Source organism: Emydura macquarii, unplaced genomic scaffold, assembly GCF_026122565.2.
Source record: "Emydura macquarii macquarii isolate MOO-44397 ecotype Brisbane River unplaced genomic scaffold, CSIRO-AGI_Emac_v2 contig_2422, whole genome shotgun sequence".
Lineage (NCBI taxonomy): Eukaryota > Metazoa > Chordata > Testudines > Chelidae > Emydura > Emydura macquarii.
This window is the reverse complement of record NW_027132559.1, coordinates 34,766,049-34,785,386: the sequence shown is the minus strand read 5'-3', so window position 1 is coordinate 34,785,386 and position 19,338 is coordinate 34,766,049. Positions and strand designations below refer to the sequence as shown.

Here is a 19,338-nt window from a genome sequence, read left to right as displayed (position 1 = left end):
CGTGCTTGTTCAGACCTTGGCCATCCACAAGCTCCTCTACACATGCAAGACGCCTTGAAATATGAACCATAATGTATATAACTAGGGGCAAATCCAACCTCAGGCCTTCATGGAGATGATCTTGCTTACAGAACTGGTGTTCTACAGCAAAAAGGGGGAGGGGCATGTTTCTGTGCACACCCCTTATACGGTACAGAGCTCAGCTTCCAGCAGGTGCACGCAAAGGACGGACTTGGGGAAAAGAAAAGATCAGGCTGGTGCAGCGTCTGGTCATTGAACTTTCCTTCTGTGGGGACAGGGCAGCAGAACCACTAGCTGAAGCAATTTCTGTGAAGCATCTGCAGTGCTGCTTGGCAACTCTTCCTCCCAGTGCCCTTATGCAGTTGCTCACTGTGCTGCCTTGCTAGTCATGCCGGTCAGTAGGTGGAGGATGGAGGTATGAAACTGGAGATAAGCCAGTTGAGTGTCTCTGGATTAAGCTTAGAAGCAAGAACAATAAGGGTGATGTCGTGGTGGGTGTCTGTTACAGACCACCAGACCAGGAGGACGAGGTAGATGAGGCTTTCTCTACTCAACTAGGGAAAGTTTCCAGTTCACAGGGCCTGATTCTCATGGGGGACTTCAATCACCCTGACATCTGCTGGAAGAGCAATACAGCAGAGCACAAACAATCCAGGAAGTTTTTGGAGAGTGTCGCTGACAATTTCCTGGTGCAAGTGCTGGAGCAACCAACTAGGGGCCGAGCTCCTCTTGATCTGCTGCTCACAAACAGGGAGGATTTGGTAGGGGTAGTAGAAGTGGGTGGCAACCTAGGCAGCAGTGACCATGAGATGGTCGAGTTCAGGATCCTGACGAAAGGAAGAAAGGAGAACAGCAGGATACGGACCATGGACTTCAGAAAAGCGGACTTTGACTCCCTCAGGGAACTGATGGGCAGGATTCCCTGGGAGACTAATATGAGGGGGAAAGGAACCCAAGAGAGCTGGCTGTATTTTAAAGAGACCTTATTGAGGGCTCAGGAGCAAACCATCCCGATGTGCAGAAAGAATAGCAAATATGGTAGGCGTCCAGCTTGGCTTAACAAAGATGTCCTTGGCGAACTTAAACGCAAAAAAGAAGCTTACAAGAAGTGGAATCTTGGTCAGATGACTAGGGAGGATTATATAAACACTGCTTGAATGTGCAGGAATGAAATCAGGAAGGCCAAAGCACAATTGGAGTTGCAGCTAGCAAGGGACGTGAAGGGGAACAAGAAGGGTTTCTACAGGCATGTTGCCAACAAGAGGAAGATTCGGGAAAGTGTGGGCCCCTTAGAGAATGAGGGAGGCGACCTAGTGACGGAGGATGTGGAGAAAGCTGAGGTACTCAATGCCTTTTTTGCCTCTGTCTTCACAAACAAGATCAGCTCCCAGACTGCCGTACTGGGTGGCACAGAATGGGAAGGAGGCGAACATCCCGCAGTGCTGAAGGAACGGGTTCAAGACTATTTAGAAGGATTGGACATTCACAAGTCCATGGGGCCGGATGCAATGCACCCGAGGGTGCTGAGGGAGTTGGCTGAGGTGATTTCAGAGCCATTGGCTATTATCTTTGAAAGCTCGTGGCAACAGGAGGAGGTCCCTGAGGACTGGAAAAAAGCAAATATAGTGCCCATCTTCAAAAAAGGGAGGAAAGAGGATCCAGGGAACTACAGACTGGTCAGCCTCACCTCAATCCCTGGAAAAATCATGGAGCAGGTCCTTAAGGAATCCATTTTAAGGCACTTGGAAGAGAGGAAGGTGATCAGGAACAGTCAACACGGATTCACCAAGGGAAAGTCATGCCTGACCAACCTGATTGCTTTCTATGATGAAGTGACTGGCTCTGTGGATGTAGGGAAGGCGGTGGACGTGATATACCTTGACTTTAGCAAAGCTTTTGATACTGTTTCTCACAGTATTCTTAACAGCAAGTTAAAGAAGTATGGGTTGGATGAATGGACTATAAAATGGATAGAGAACTGGCTAGAGCATAGGGCTCAACGAGTAGTGATCAATGGCTCCATGTCTAGCTGGCAACTGGTCACAAGCGGAGTTCCCCAGGGGTCGGTCCTGGGGCCGGTATTGTTCAACATCTTTATTAATGATCTGGAAGATGGGGTAGATTGCACCCTCAGCAAGTTTGCGGACAACACTAAGCTGGGGGGAGTGGTAGATACCCTGCAAGGTAGGAATAGGATACAGAATGACCTAAACAAACTGGAGGATTGGGCCAAAAGAAATCTAATGAGGTTCAACAAAGAAAAGTGCAGAGTCCTCCACTTAGGAAGGAAGAATCCCATGCACAGCTATAGACTGGGGACCGACGAGCTGAGCAGCAGCTCTGCAGAAAAGGACCTGGGGGTAACAGTGGATAAAAAGCTGGATATGAGTCGTCAGTGTGCCCTGATTGTCAAGAAGGCTAATAGCATACTGGGTGCATTAGGAGGGGCATTGCCAGCAGGTCACGGGAAGTGATTATTCCCCTCTATTCGGCATTGGTGAGGCTGCATTTAGAATATTGTGTTCAGTTTTGGGCCCCCCACTACAAAAAGGATGTGGACAAGTTGGAGAGAGTGCAGCGGAGGGCAACAAAAATGATTAGGGGGCTGGAGCACAGGACTTATGAGGAGAGGCTGAGGGAACTGGGCTTGTTTAGTCTGCAAAAGAGAAGAGTGAGGGGGGATTTGATAGCGGCCTTTAACTACCTGAAAGGGGGTTCCAGGGAGGATGGGGCTAGGCTGTTCTCGGTGGTGGCAGATGACAGAACAAGGAGCAACGGTCTCAAGTTGCAGGGCGGGAGGTCTAGGTTGGACATTAGGAAAAAGTTTTCCACTAGGAGGGTGGTGAAGCACTGGAATGGGTTACCTAGGGAGGTGGTGGAATCTTCATCCTTAGAGGTTTTTAAGATGAGGCTTGACAAAGCCCTGGTTGGGATGATATAGCTGAGGTTAGTCCTGCTTTGAGCAGGGGGTTGGACTAGATGACCTCCTGAGGTCCCTTCCAACTCTAATATTCTATGATTTTATGATTTGCTCCTTGGTGAAATATTGGAACAATTCCATGAAAATAACCAGGCAACTCAATGGCTCCAATAGTGCCCTTTTCTGTGATCTGTTACATAAACCTACATTTAAACTAGCAAACTGTAACAGCTCTTCTAAACAGACACCTGTGTTCATATCCCTCAAGAAGGAGCAGTCCTTCACTTGTTTAGCTCTGCATTTAAGCAACATTCATCTGAATTGCTGATTGCGAATAGCAAACACTAATTTGAAAGTACCACGTCTCCCATTTTTACATGTAAGTTCATAAATGTTTAGACAAAAAGGGCTTAAGGCTTTAATGTTTATTCTGCTTTTCAATTTGCGATTACTTTGTATTTATTCTACCAGAACGTATTTATGGTAATGCCCAACCCGATCCAAAAAAACTGCCTTTGCAAGTTTCACTGTATAAATTGAGCTTCTTTTCACCGTAGTCCACTTGAATAGAGCAGAGCTATTTGTGATCAATTTCAGAAACAAGTTGTAGGATTGTCTAAGTCAGCATACTTTAATGGCCATGCAAGTCTATTAAATATCTCTTACCAACTCTGCATTTCATAAATGATTTCTAATTGACTAGGTGTCACCAGCAACATTCTAGAAAACTCAGTTACCCAGTGTTTTTCATTGATTTTTCCTTATATTAGAAAATGAAATGTCAGATACCATTAATTGCATTTTCACAATAAGGAGCAACAGGAAAAGTAACTGCTAAGTGAAAGCACTTCCAGTCTAATGCACAATGGATGTATTCACTGTAAATGAATACAATATATCAACATTTATTACAGTAATATGCATCTGTGGACTAAATTGATGTGAATGTAATTACTAGCTTTACAAATGGAGCAGCTCTGCAAGTTTCTACCAAGAAAATCATTCACATATATTTTACACATTTCCATTGCCTTACACGGCATATTATTGGCCTTTCAGTAATGCAGTAGGTAATTAACTCTTTGGTTTAGATGTTCCTACCTACAATGATTGCATCATCTTCATAACCTCCTGTACTTGCAGTTAGCTGCAGACTGTCCACCTGTCAAGGCTCACGAACTTACACAGTCTCACATTTATGTTTGTTTATCAAGCCTACATCTAATCAACATATACCCTATGACCCAGAATGAACTTTATTAGGTTGTGACACAATTTTCCAGGGAATCTGGTGATCTCAGGCACATAAGATAAAGGTTTTTCTTATTTATTTTCTTGAGCTACCTAGCAGAGAGCTAAGAAGGTATCAGGCTTCATATTATCAGATAAAATGTCAGATACGATTCTGCATGCCTTCCTTCACATGATCCTTTTATTGCACCCAAACATAAGCACTGTTCTTTGTAGAACAAAGGAAATGGTCTTATTGGTCTGGAAGAGCAAATTCATTTGACTATGCACAACTTACTGGTGCGCTGGAGGTTTTAACTCCTTTGTGGGGAAAGAAAATCCGTGACCTTTATAAAGTGTGGGATGTAGCATTCAATTTCCCTGCAGCTGATCGATAAGCAAGGAGGAAATTATATCTTTTTCCATGGCAGACACGCATAATTAAGCAATAAAGCAATGGAGGTAGTTGTGATTATCTTTGGATGCACCTGGAAGCTGCCTTGTTGCTTTTTTAAAAACATCTTTATGGTAAGGGAACTATGTATTAATTTCTGCAGAGAAAGATAAAAATGACAGTTTAGATTGCTCATGAACAGCAGTTTGAGTTGTGTTTCAGCGAGAATAATGTAGCCCGCCGCAAACAATTAGGTTGCTTCCTCCATGCAAGCAGCGATGAAGCTGTAAACATTTAATTGACAGTTCATAACCAGAAAAAAACAATTATGCTCTGGCTGGTTGCCAATGAGTCAGAAACATGCATTTTTACAAATTTAGAATAAGAATATGTTGTCCCCAATACTTGACTTCCAGGGAAGGCATCACTGCATAATTAGCGCTATTGCATGCACATTCTAATTTATGCATTTTAATTATACCAATGGGCCAGTGAATAATTAATGTTAGGAAAACAATAGGTCTGAAACATCAAGCTAAAAAGTATCACTGAAATGCTTTTTAATGGTTTTTGTAGGTTTCACATAACTAATGAAACAGTTTAACTATTTGAGTGCAAGAATATTTTCCTATAATAGTTTTACAATCAAGTTCCAAGAATTGATTAGTCTGTTTAGTGATGGGAGATCTTATGCAGCTTCCTAATTTTTCCAGTCACCTGAGCCACAGGAACTCAGATATGTCACACTGCTGATGCATGATTGCCCAAATCCATAGGAGGGGGTGAGGATTGCCATCCATTTGGTATGTGAGGTGGGAAGCTCAAAGTTTAGGAGTGGGATATCCCACTACACACCCCCATCTTCAAACTTACTGCTAGTCCTTTCATGGAGCAGGATGCCCACATGGACCCTTGAACCCCATCATGCAAGAGAGAGAGAAAAACTCCAAGAGGGGAATAAAAGGAAACTAGATGGTGATCTCAAAATTTTTATGTGCGAATGACCCAGTGACCCCCATCCAGACAATTCTTTGTACTGAGGCTAGATGAAGAGTAGACCAACTCAGGAACGAGACTTCCCTAGGAGTTGATGCATAGCATTCAGCATCATCATGTTTAGGCACCCAGAAAATCCCTGGGATTCACAAAGGCTGGGCTTGATGTCTACACAATAAATTGAGGGAGATAAGAAGATAGGCACCGAAACTGCGATTAATAAAAGCTAGCCTGCTAGGCAGCTCCCCACCTAAGCTAGCAATGGGAGCTGTGTAGGAAAGGGGTGTGTCTAAACCTCACTCATTTCAAGAAGTTCAGTGCCTAAGTCTGGGCTGCATGGAGTTGTTTGCCTCTTTGGGTGTCTCATCTGCAAACCCATGCTTGGCATTGGGGATGTACGCCATTTTTTGCAGGGGGATGGGGAAGAGGAGGAAGAGGATGACCACCCTAATTTTTTGTCCTTTGGTTAGGACACTCACCTGGGATGTCAGAGACCTCCCCCAGCTGAAGTCCTCCCTTGACCCTCAGCCTGAAGGGAAGAAAGGATTTGAACAGGTGTTGGCCACCTTTCAGAAGAGTGCTCTAAATACCCAACTGTGGGATATTCTGATGTGGGACATTCCCTCAATTTCACTGTTCCACCTACAGAAATAATTTAAAATTCATTGGTGCAGGAGGGCTGGATCCTGGTTTTCTCCATCCTGGGTGAGTGGGCTAATCATCAAGCTACAGGGTCTTTCTTGTGCTTATTTTCATGCTTCATGCATCACACTGGGGCTTCGGCATCCAGACACCTGGTCTGGGGCTACAGTGTGCACGTGCACAGGCAGAAATATAGGTGCCTCGGTAACATTCATTGCAAAAATTTAGGCACTGTGTGATTTGTGGCACCTACAGATTTCGGGGGCAGCTGAGCAGGGGTTTTGTGAATCCCAGTGGGGTCTGATTCTGGTTGCTAGAGGCCTTAGTCCTTTTATGAATCCAGCTCTAAGAGTTCATGTCCGTGTTACTATGAAAAAAAAAAACAACCCACATTCAGATCTCAAAGCTCGCAATGTGTGACCTTCCTGGAGTAAAGCCATAGACTTCCTGTCATGTAGGTTTCAAAATTTTCATTCCAGCAGAGGGCATATAGAAAGCAGACAGCAGTTGTGGAAGCCTCGTTATAAAAAGTGATGTGCCATTTTCCCATCCACAAATGGGTATAATAATTACAGTAAGTGCTTAATTACACGACTCACATGGCAATATATTACATGCATATGAATACTACCAAATAATTCATTGTGAAAATTATGATGGCTATCAAATTGATACTTTGACAACTTTAAAAAAAATAATTGTTCCATGTTTGAAGTGTGCTTTTTAAGCTCCAGAATAAAACAGTTTAAAAAATGAAATAATATATAATAAAGTATTTTTTAAATGACCAACACTGGGAGCTGCTGCTACTTTAGAAATCAGGCCATTTATTTAGGTGCCTAAATATGACTTTAGGAGACTAACTTTAGGTCCCTATTTCTGAAGAACTTGGCCCATCTCTCTTCATACACAGAAAATATTAAAAACAATGGATCACAATCTCTGCTTTCCTGAGCTTCCTCCCAGCACAGCAGGGGAACATAAGAAAGCCAGTGATAGCTCATTGGTTCCCAGAGTGGATCTCTGCTGCCGGGAGTGCTGGTCATAGATTAGAGCAGTCGAGGAGCTGTTCATTTACACCAACAGACTAAGGTGCCTATGGAATTGAATACCATCTCAGTTTAGTTGGAGTGCAGTATACTCTAGCCACATGGCATGCTTATTCATGCTGAAGCTGAGTGCAGGGAGAGGTGGTGCACAATCTGCTCAAGATGAGAGTTCCCCTACACCTGGAGAATTCTCTTCTGAGTCACTCATGTGGTGTAAAGAAGGCAGAACACAAAAGAGAATCTGGCCCAGTATGCAACTATATGATACAAGTTTGCTTCCTCTAAGCAACGATTTGAAAGAACAAACTAAAAATGTTGGAACAAATAGATTTATCATCCTGCATGTAGCCACATATTCATTTGTATCGTCTTAACTATTCAACTTCACAATAAGTTGATTAAGGGCCCTATCATTGTTATGTTGCTCTTTCCTTATCCTTGTACTATTGTTTCTTTAATCTGTCTGGAAAAAAATGTCCAGTAAACTCTGATGTCAGTAACTTTAGATCAAAATGTATTTTTCCATCAGTGTGGATTTCTGTGAATCATCAGTTCGGTCTCTAAGGTCAACAGTCCTAACTTTTAAATGCTCCTTATTGAATCACATAAAATGTGGCTAATTAAGTGTAAGATCAGGAAGCTGCAGTACTACTTGTAACACAATGCTACCCTTTCCCTCTGCCTTTGTAGGGTTATGCTGAGAAGGAGAAGGCCACAGCAAAGGATCTGGAGGATGTGAAGGCTAACTTCTACTGTGAATTATGTGACAAGCAGTATCACAAACACCAGGAATTTGACAACCATATCAATTCCTATGACCATGCTCACAAGCAGGTAAACTTGGAAAGTCATGCGTGTGATTGGTATTCCATCATAAAGAAAGAATGTGGCACAGAGAGACTGGAAGTCATCTTGAATGGCGTGGTTAGGAATATTGTTTTTGTTAACCATTCATTGTGTCCCACTCCCATTGATTCTGATCCAAAGTCCATTGAAATCAGTGGAAATCTTTCCACTGACTTCAATGGATTTTAAATCAGACTCATGGAAAATAAGCCTTCATGTTCACTTTCTTATTCAATATGTAACATAGACAAGGTTCTATGATGAGAACAGATTTAGACCACACTTCTGAAAGGACGGAATGATTACCTGTTCTTTTTACATGGCCAGGGTCTAAATTAATTCATATTAAAGACTAGCTAGCCTGGGAATGATCAAATGCAACTCACAGCTTATTTTTAAATTAATGTTTATCATTAAAATCATGTGAAATATTTTTGAGTTTTAAGAATTCTCAAGAATAAAACAATTGAACTGAAGAACCATTGCCACCAGTGTGAGATAATGGTTTGGTCTGGGTAGTGATACTGATATCTCTACATGTGGGGTTACCAGCTGAGTGGAGGAGAAGAAGGTCCTCCAACTTCCAGCCTCCCTTTTTTCAATTCATATGGTCAATATCCAGTCTAATCATGCTGTATCAAGAGCAGAAGATATTTTGTTTTAAAAATAAAAATATGTTTCTGAAGTGAGATTGAAATCTATGTTTTATAACAAATCATAGTGCTAATCTATTAAAAGGGGAATAAGGAGAATTTGGGGATTTATAGACCAAATTGGAGAAAGTCCAGAGGAGAGGAACAAAAATGATTAAAGGTCTAGAAAACATGACCTATGAGGGGAGATTGAAAAAATTGGGTTTGTTATGTCTGGAGAAGAGACGATTGAGGGGGGATGTGATAACGGTTTTCAAGTACATAAAAGGTTGTTACAAGGAGGAGGAAAAATTGTTCTCGTTGACCTCTGAGACTATGACAAGAAGCAATGGGCTTATGTTACAGCAAGGGAGGTTTAGGTTAGATATTAGGAAAAGCTTCCTAATTGTCAGGATAGTTAAGCACTGGAACAAATTACCTAGGGCGGTTCTGGAATCTCTCATTGTAGATTTTTAAGAAGAGGTTACACTAACACCTGTCAGGTGATCTAGTTACTACATAATCCTGCCTTGAGTACAAGGGACTGGACTTGATGAGGTCCCTTTCAGTTTTAGACCTCTATGATTCCATGATTTCTCAGGGTGGAGCTCTTACTGTGTTGCATACAGAACATAATGGATGCTATTGAACAACATCACTTGTCATTTTAGGAAAGAGATAACACTTTCTAACTGGTTATTATCATTTGCTTTGTAACAAGTTAATTACTACTATATATGCTAGGTACATCATATGCGCCTGCTGTCCCGCTAGCTGTGCTTTCTTCATCTTGCTTTTCTGTTGATTCTCACAGGATGTCAATTTAAAATGGCAGCAAAGAGGAAAAGTGCTATTATTTCATATGAAGATTGCAGGGTTCAGAACAAATTGGTTCCCCCAAGGTCATGCCAAGATCTGTGAGCGTTCAGAATTTCTGATGTAACTGATCCGTTTTAATGTCTGCAACAAAAAGTGTTGTTGAAATGGTTTAGTCCAATGCAGAAGGCGTTGTGGTGATAAAGATAATTAAGGGGCAAATATTTAGTCATCCGAATCCAACAGAGAAAAGAGATATACAGAATGTTTAATCAAGACAAAACCTCCAGGGAATTTTTGCTCACAGTTTTCTAAATAGAAGGCAGACACATTATTGATGAAGGGACTAATATGAGAGGTACTGAATACTCAGTAAATTAACCATTAATTTATTGTGCATGCTCAGCACTTTTTATGTCAGGGTGTAGGTTTCAGTGTGGGGACTAAAACTCATTAGAAACTGCAGGTTTTATGTCCTTCACATAACCAGAAATACTAGTTTTTCAATACTACAACCAGTACTAAGGGCAAAATTCTGCACTGACTCACACTCCAGGCAATTTTATTGTCTTCAGTGGGTTTACACAAGGTATAAATCAGCCCAGAATTTGGCTCTAAACGTCCTAACAGCACCATGTCCATCAGTGAGCCAAATTCTGCTCTCAGTCATGCCGGTGCAATCCTAAAGTCAATGTGGTTAAAATTAGTGGATTGCACCAATGTGACTGAGGTCCCAGTTTGGCCCATTGGTCTCTAAACATGCTAGATTCACCTCAGGTTTTGAAAACAATAGCACTTCTTCACATCACCACTCAATTAACCCATACAAGCACTTGTAATAATATACAACAAATACATTTTCAGATCTCAAACATGTGAAGCTAATATTATAATTCCCATTTCCTACACAAAAGCATTTGTTTCCACCCTTCAGTGTTTTTCCACTTGTCAGGATTGTATCTAAACTCAAACCAATCCATTCTCAGCACATGGCAACAACCTCTCCCCATCCCCGACAGTGTGATTTATGCAAAATAAAACTGCCATTTTGATGCACCCATCAGTTTTTCTTGGCTGCTTTCCATCGTAAAAGATAATGTTTAAGCAATAAAACTCTTTTTAATTTTAAAGTAAATGTAATGCTCTGAAAGCTGCCAGATTGACAGTACTCAAGACTAACAGCCTGTACTTAAATGTACAACATAAGTAGTACATCAAGTGACAATGCAAGCTTCCTCCACCCTTTCAAATGTAGCTCTGAAGCAGTAGTGTCATTAGCTCAGAAGTAGTTATCTTCTACAGGCAAAAGGGTAATTAAATCCTCCAGGCCCATTCATTTCTTCACCCCATGCCAAGCTGTGAGTAACGTTAGTTTGCAGAAAAACTGAGACAGGGACACCCCTCTGCTCCAACTTCTATAGTAAGGCACTAAACAGCCTTCATGTTTCTGATAGTTCCTGAAAGAACCTTAAAAGAAGGTGGAAACAAACTAGCTTATGGCCTATTGCATCATGTCCTGTTAGGTTAGTTTCAAAATGTTTGCTCTGGACAGTATATTAGTCACAAAAAAAATTTCTGAAATGTCAAATTAATTTCCTTCCCATAGGGCAGGTCCTCTGTTTCTCTATCAGAAATATGAAGATTCCCCATTGCTTTTTGTGTGTCACACCCTCACCTGCAAGGACCTGTGTCATGGCCAATGGTCTTCTAATTGGGACTGACTTAAACAGTGATTAGAAATGCTCTACAGTTGACCAAAGGAATAATTTATGAACAAAAAAAATCATTCCCTGCTGCTCCCTCACTTCTCATCCATAGGCTGCTACTCTTTCAGCAATATTCCTTTCCCCAATATTATGGGGATCATCATTCACTCGGATGGGAAAGCAACAAATAGAATTAATTTCTCAAGAAGCCAATAACTTGATGCTGCATAAAGTTAGAGTTAGAAAGATCCTGGCCAGGCCTCTGATTCCTGCTTAATTTGGGTCTGAGCATTCAAAGTAGCCCTATTCAGAAAACAATAGAGGAGAAAAACTACTTCTACATTACTCCACTATTAAAAGACAAGATATTACAGTATTATTATATACCAGGATGCCCATTATACTGCAGATGCTTTTTACCTTGAAAGATTGTTTCCTAAGCCGAAGGAAAGACAATTGTATTGTTTGTCCACAGACTGTAAATACCACATATCAAGGCAAGGCAATGCTTCTCTTAGAGATGGGCCGAATGTTGCAAACTGGATCAGCTACTCTACACCAGATATGGAAACATGATGTGAGACATTGAAGCTAGGGAACCCAGAAAATCTGATCCAGTTTCCCAGCTGATGGTTGTATCCAGTAATTGACTAATAAAATATGAAAGGGTATTTTTAGGATAAGGATGAGTAAAAGCAGAGGTGTTGATGGTTTAACTGAGAATTATACCATACATCCTATGTTCTTCTCCTCTGCTGTGTCTCTTTCATAATTTCTGACTCAAAATCACAAAACATTATACTTTTCTAAAATGAAATTCATGAACTATATTTCCATTTATGATTTCATCCATTCATTAAAATACAAAGTGCAACGTCTTTGGCCCTAATATTTGGTATGGTATTCATTAATTTCCTCATTCCTGGAGGATTAATTATAACGTCTAACCATAACAGCTTGGCTTTGTTCACTTAACTAGTTTGCACTACTGTACTGTGCTAACCCCATACATTAGTTAACTATATAGTACTTTATCAAAAATATTTTTTTCAAATACAGGTTCTCCACCAAAGTATGTTTCTGCATTGTCTTCTAACAAAAATCCATCCAGGCAAATAACATTTAGACATAATTCAGTAATTATGACTAGTTTTTAAGCAGTTCTTATTTCTATAGTTGTCTTATTATTAGTTAATATCACCAAAATCTTACCTATTACATAGTTCAGAAAACAGTTCTATACCTAGACGGCAAAGCTGCCCCTTTCTGAAGATGAAGTTCTTTGAATGCAAAATGTGGGATAAGGTGAATGTGGAAATTCTGGTTGTGCACAGACCTTCCCATTATTCCAAAGGTTATAGGAGCTATCTGCAATTAAGCTTGTTATTGAAATCAAGTTCAGTACTGTTTTGGGAGGAGAGGAGAGCAGGGGCACTTCAATATGTACTCTTGAGAGCTTTAATTCATGGTCCATGGACCTTTGACCATCATAACAATCATATGCTTAGACAGCTGGTCTTTCGGGCCAGGATATTAGGGTTGAAGACAAAGGATAAATTATCATGTCTTCATTCAGTTTTAATTTGCACCTTTCGTAGACAAAAAACCATTAAATTCAGTAGGGGTTTGCCAGAATAACAACCTCAGGATTCAGCCCATACTGTATACAATTCTATTGTGAACTGAGTGATCACCACTCTGATAGACTGGGTCAGAGCCTTTCCACTCTCCCATCAGAAGCAAAGGATCTGTGATGATGGTCCACTCTCAGAAACTAATAAATCCAACTGGTTTCTAGAACTTTCGGGGGGTGTGGGGAGGCAGGCATATCTACCTCCAGATCAGGGTATGGTTTCTCTCATAATTCATTAAAATTACTAGCTTTATGCAAATATTGATTTCCTGACTTCTAGACAAAGCATCTTATAGGTCGCCATATTTTAATGATAACCTGTAACAAAGAGAGAAGTAAGATTATTGCAGCATTAGTGACAGAAGACAAGTACTGAATCTGACCAGCTATTCAACAGGGTGTTTTTGCTACTCAATAGGGTGTTGTATGCTGTGGTGGTTTTGAAGGTTAACAGTTTCTTTTTTTCCTGTGCTATGGAATCTGTGAATCCTGGGCAACAGAATTGCTTGGGCAGTGGCCCATTTGACAAACCACAATGCCTCCCTATGAACCATCTGAGTTAAATAATCCCCGCTGCAAGGAGTTTTCATTATTCTTTGAAAAGAAGATCGACTGAATTAGAAGCAATTTCACTGGAGGTATAGAAAGAATATCAATACTTGAGGGGACAAATACCCTTGGTTTGGTTCAAAGAAGGCAGTACAAGCTACTGTTTGAAAGTATAGCATGGACATTTATATAAAAATCATTATAAGTAAAGTAAAAAAATAATACAAGGCAGTATATTTCCTTTAAGAGAGTTGCTTAGTTTCATAAATATGTCAATAGAAAGAAGACCAAATCTGGTTAGATATATCCATTTTGTTGGTGGCATTAAATGAAATCTTTGAATGCTTGTAGGTCATTCACCCATTCACTTATCATAGCAGTAGTAGTTGAAAGTTCCAATTTTGTATATGTAATTCTTGGCAAACAACAAGGTTTCCTTAGAAGCCATCAAGAGAAAGTTGTAAAATATAAATCTGATCCATATACTGCATAATAATAATAAAAATAAGCCATTAAGAAAAACAAGGCTGTATTGCCATCTTGGGGCTTCTGGTGACATCACAGGTATTTGCAGTTTTTGAGATGGTGATGACTACCCATATGAAAAAGAAGTAAATTGTTAGAATGTTTGAAATCTACAATACTTTTGTGTTACTTGGGCAGGATCTTTCAGTCTACACTTGTGCATATGCTTGTATCTAATCACACAGATACATGCTAACACTTGTGTACATGCTGTACATAGTCTATCACCTAGGCACATACAATTGTGGGCATTTTGACCTCCAGTTCCTATTAATGTAAATGGGGCTTGTTGGTGAAAACTCCAGGTCTGGAAGTTGTGCAGCTGCTACACTATTTAAAGCCTAAACAGATATATTTCAATCTTAGCTGTTGTATGTAACGAGAAAATACAAATTTAAGCACGTGCAACATCCAGGTGGAGGCTAGGTAATGCCCTGCCTGAAAATATTATCATCCATGAACATGAAAAGCACACTAAAAATCTTGGATAAATCCTTTCTATCATGGGGGCTAATTGCCTTTCAACTTTAAAACCAAGTACTATGCATGGCTGCCCAAGAACATCAGCTGATGCCTGTGTGACTGTAACAGGGTTAGCTTTGCCTTTGACCTCTTTCTCTCTCTCTCAGTCTGTCTGTGGGCACCCCTTCCAAGTGACAGGCATGCACTTCTCTCAGAGTGGAATCCAGCAATTCACCCCGCTTTTACATTGGGTATCCAGGCCACCTGTTTACCAACCGTGTTCCTGGGATTGATGCCTACCAGAGACTTCTGGGAGCTGTGAACAGTAGAAAAACACAGTGACACAAAACAGCTTCTTCAAAACAAAGTATTATTTATTTGTCCATAAGGACATAGTAATCAGAGGGAAAGGGTTAGAATAACAAAAAGCTGTCATTCATATTGTCTTACCTATGCTTAGCATTTCCCCCAACACATAGGTAGGTCTGACTTGCCCCTGGTACCCCTGCTGTTCTGGGGACTGGTTTACTATTTATATAGACTCTGCCTCTGCACTTCAGCTTCACAGCTGAGGTCTTTAACAGTTTCCAAGTTCTTTGGTTAACGTTTCCTTCCTGAAGGACCCGGCCCTTAGCTTGGGGTAGTTGTGCCCCCGTTGGACAGAGTCAAAACAACAAGAGGGCTTCATACCTGTGGGACTCTCTGCTCAGGACACCCAGAACTGTTAGCCATTGTGTTACCCCTCTGCCTTAGCAAGAAGTGCGCTTTATTACAGATTAGACTGCGTATCAGTTCGCAGCCACATCTGTCTGTCCACTTCACCAGCAAACTCGAGACTCTGGAAGTCTTTACCTTACCATGAAGGTAACAATCAGTGAACCCCAGTTCCCGAGTCTCCCAGAGACATCTCTTTGTAGTGTCAAGTCCCTCTCCCTGGACACTCACAGAAACTACTAAATTCACTGCATCCAAAGAATCAGTGTATGCACCAGCTTGTTAGGTTAGCTTAGGACTCACTTTATACATCAATATAACAGCACTGAGATGATTTATAGTAAAACTAAGAATAAGTTTATTAATAAAGAACACAGATTTAAGTAATACTAAGCAAGAGGAAAAAGAAACAAGCATGATTACAAACAAACAAAACAAAACATACTTAATAGTGCTTAAAATTTAATTTTAGCCAGTTACAATTTTTTCATAAGCTGTTTTCTCACTTACATCAAGTTACCAGCATCTCCAATCTACCAGACCAGAGGACCCAATGTTCACAGAATCAGAGGATGCTGTTCTCTTTGCTCCCTAAATGATGGATAACTCTGGGTGCTCTCCCCTTCTTTTTATAGTTCAATAAACCTTTGAAATGTATTCCCTTGAAGCATATTCCCAGATAAAGTTTCTTCCCTGCTGCTGTTGCAGATGCCATGCTGTATCCCTCTTCAGCTGGTCAGTTTGCATCTCCAGTTGGCTAAATCACTTTGTTTACCTTACATGTAAATGTACTTCCATTGTCTCTGGCCTCACCTTGCTCAATTTGCATTGGAGACAGATGCAAACAGGCAAAACAACAAACATTTGTTTAGGGCAGCCTCCAAAACATAACATATTTCAAGAACATATTTACAGCACACGTCCATAAGTCTTTATACACAGCCTGTACATGCACCACATGATGATAGCTTACAAGACACTGTTTGGCTAAATATTCTGACAACAGTGTGTTGGGTATACCTTTGCCTATTGGCACAAAGAGGCTCTTAGAGTCACAACCTGTATAGTCAGTTGAGCACCAGTGAGTGGGGCTGTTTAAAGACACTAACTTTTAGTTTTAGCAGATGTGCAAAAACTAGCCAGGACTGAGTTAACTCTCTGCACCCATGTAGCAGACAGCACAATTGGACTCAAATCAGTAGAGATTTACATAATATTTCCCCACATTCTTCATATCCCATTTACTAGGATAAGACTGATATACAAATGCTTTCCTATTACAGAAATAATATAGGGAATAAAATGGTAAGGATAAATGGTTTGTGATAGGGAAAGGCAGGTTGAAACAGCTGACATAAATAGGTATGTACAGTCTTGTAGGCAGCACTTTTTTTTATATTTAAACCATATATTTAGGTATACAATTTGTGCAGTCACTAGATTTTTATGTGGAAATACAATTTATGTATGCACAATAGGAACATATGCAATGTTGAGTGTGCAAAATAACTCCCCAGTCTTGAAAAATAATTTATCACATACTTAATTTTAAGCACATAGGCAATCCCACTTAATTTAATGGGACAATTCACATGCATAAAGTTAAGTATATGCGTTGTTTTAGCAGGATTAGGGCTTTAGAGGACACCTATTTATATTTTTAGTCTTTCAGTTTACAAAATTAGTAATAGTCACCTATCTAGACATGCTAGACACCTCTAAGATATAAATCAAAATATAGAAAATTTGGCCTATTATTCAATTTGAGTGAAACATCAGCTTACTTTTAGTCTTTTGACATCTCATTTATTTCCAATGATTTTTAAAAAACTGCTTGAGGATCCTTTAGGAATATGATCAGATACCTGGCCTTGCCAGACAATGCTACTTCATCAACATACCTTCATTTCTTTAAATGCTATTGTGTTGTCCTTAAAGGATTTTAAAAAAATGTATTGTCTTCATTCATTCTGTTTTCTTACAATACATACAATTCAATTTTATGCTGCTTTATTTAAGCATTTATTTTTCTTCCCATAGAAACAGTATACTGTTTATGTCTCTGGCATCAGTCTTGTTTTCATTCATGTGAAAACCAAAGCTAAGAATTCATTTATACTGTTTATAAGAGTCTACCTTGTCTGCCATTTCAGTACTTCTGCTATCACTGACTCACTGTTCTCTTGCTCACTCTTAAACTGATGTATTTCTTATTGTAGCTTATGCCCTTCATTATATTCTCTGCTTTAATTTTCACACTCTCAACTTTATATCAGAAACTGACTCTACCATCCCCCTTTTCCGCTGCTATGTCTAATATTTTGTTCATTTCATTTGTTTTTCTTACATTTTGCCTTTTTTTGTTCATCCTCACTGAGGCTACTTCTCCTAATGTAATAATTACTAAATAGCATGCATGCATGATCCTTTGGGCATATGGTAATTTCTTGTTCAATATGTTCCACTTCCTCACTCTACCTTTCCCATAATTGCTTTATCACAGTAAAAGCTGCTCAAAACTGTTCTCATTCTTCCAGAATTTGCTCTAGTGAAATTTAGTATTCATTCTCTTCCTTTGTGTACTCAAATTAGTTGTGACTACAAACTTGATTATTTCATGGCATCTATTGATTTATTAGAGACAAAGATGGCAGTGCACTTAAAGTTAAGGCTGCCTACCGCTGTCCATTATATAATCATGTTTTCAGTTGCTTATAAATTTGCCATACTTCAACAGTTTGGGCTGAAATGTTCCTTGTCAAGTTTTTGCCTTAGGCTGAATATTTTGGAAAGGTTTAACAAAAATGGTTTACGTACTTTTCAGAATGAAGTTTGGAAAAACCACATCATTTTACCCAGGCATGTTAAAAAATGTTTCAAAGTTTTGTTGAGACACTCTAAGGCCAGAACCCAGGATTCCTGAGTCTCAACATTCCTCTAATCCCTGGAAACTCGGTGTGAAACCCACTGGCAGTATGTTTCATCCCCTCTAATGACTACACAGAAGATGACAGTGTATCACAGTTACCAGTTACTCCATTAATTTAAGTGGTAGATGTCTGTGCTGTGAATCTAAAGATTCCAGCCTGGCTGATGACATGTGTGGAGGTCAATCTGGCTTCACATGATAAACTTTTGATTTTTTGGGTTTGCTTATTTAAAAAAACAGGAAATTTAAAAAATTTCATTAAAAGAACATGAAGGTTGCAAAGTCAAGCACTCAAAAGTTAAGAAATGACAGTATTAAGATTACCTGTGCAATCTTAATTCAGCCCTCTTGTGTGTATACATTATGATAGAGTCTTTAATTACATTATTACACGTTATTCAAAAGGACCATTGCCTCATTGAGTAGACATTATTGAGGGACTAACTCAGAGTTGTGTAGTGAATGAGGCTTTTGTATACACAAAGAAAGGTGAAGTAAGACACAGGAAACTATAGGAGGAGAAGGATATAGAGTATGGAAAAGGAAAGGAATGGGGTTATGAAGAGATCATGGGCATAGGAGTAAGGTATTAAGGTGGGCAACCAGAGAGGGAAGGGACAAAAAGCAGAGACAGAAGTGGCAGGGAGTTAACAAAGAGAAAGAAAAAGAGAGAACTAGAAAGAGAGAGAGATTGGGTGTGAAATAAGAGAGAGCTAGAAGAAGAGAAGAGAAACAAGGAGATTTGAGAAAGGAAAGACCTGGATAAAAGAGAAGAGGCCAAGAATATGAGAGAAAGTCAGGAAGAAAGCATAGTAAAAGAGGTCCTGTCAGAAGGAGCTTGTGTTGTCAGCTACAGACAGTTTGTCAAGCTACTAAGGCATTGGCTGAAAGGGAAAAGCCAGATCATCAGACCTAAGCTATGGAAACGAGACAGTTCAGTTAGCAAGTGTACTGCAGATTTTATATTGGCACAAAACTGTATGCTTTAAATATAGTAAGCACCAAGAGCTCTGCATAAGGATCTGGAAAAAAACATATATAGTATCATTGATGCCTCTAGCCCTCTGTCCTTGCCACTGGATACTATAGTGACCTAAACACCATCCTACCTTCATGCCATGTGCTCTCATTTGACATATTTCAATTGGCAGGTTTGGAGCCCCTACATTTCACAAACCATCTCTACACCACTCCTGCTATGCTCCAAAGTGGCTGCATAGTCCATCTTCTCTTCTACCTACTGCAATCCAGCATCTTTACAATGATGAATTTGT

At 39.9% G+C, this 19,338-nt stretch overlaps 1 protein-coding gene across 1 annotated transcript in view; it reads left to right on the top strand.

The window, feature by feature from the left end:
- ZNF804B (zinc finger protein 804B) overlaps positions 1-19,338 on the top strand; it is a 335,249-nt gene that overhangs the window by 280,687 nt on the left and 35,224 nt on the right. Inside the window, exon 2 of the mRNA XM_067561704.1 lies at positions 7,943-8,086. Within this exon, the coding sequence (XP_067417805.1) occupies positions 7,943-8,086 (144 nt within the window). The remainder of the gene's footprint in view (positions 1-7,942; positions 8,087-19,338) is intronic.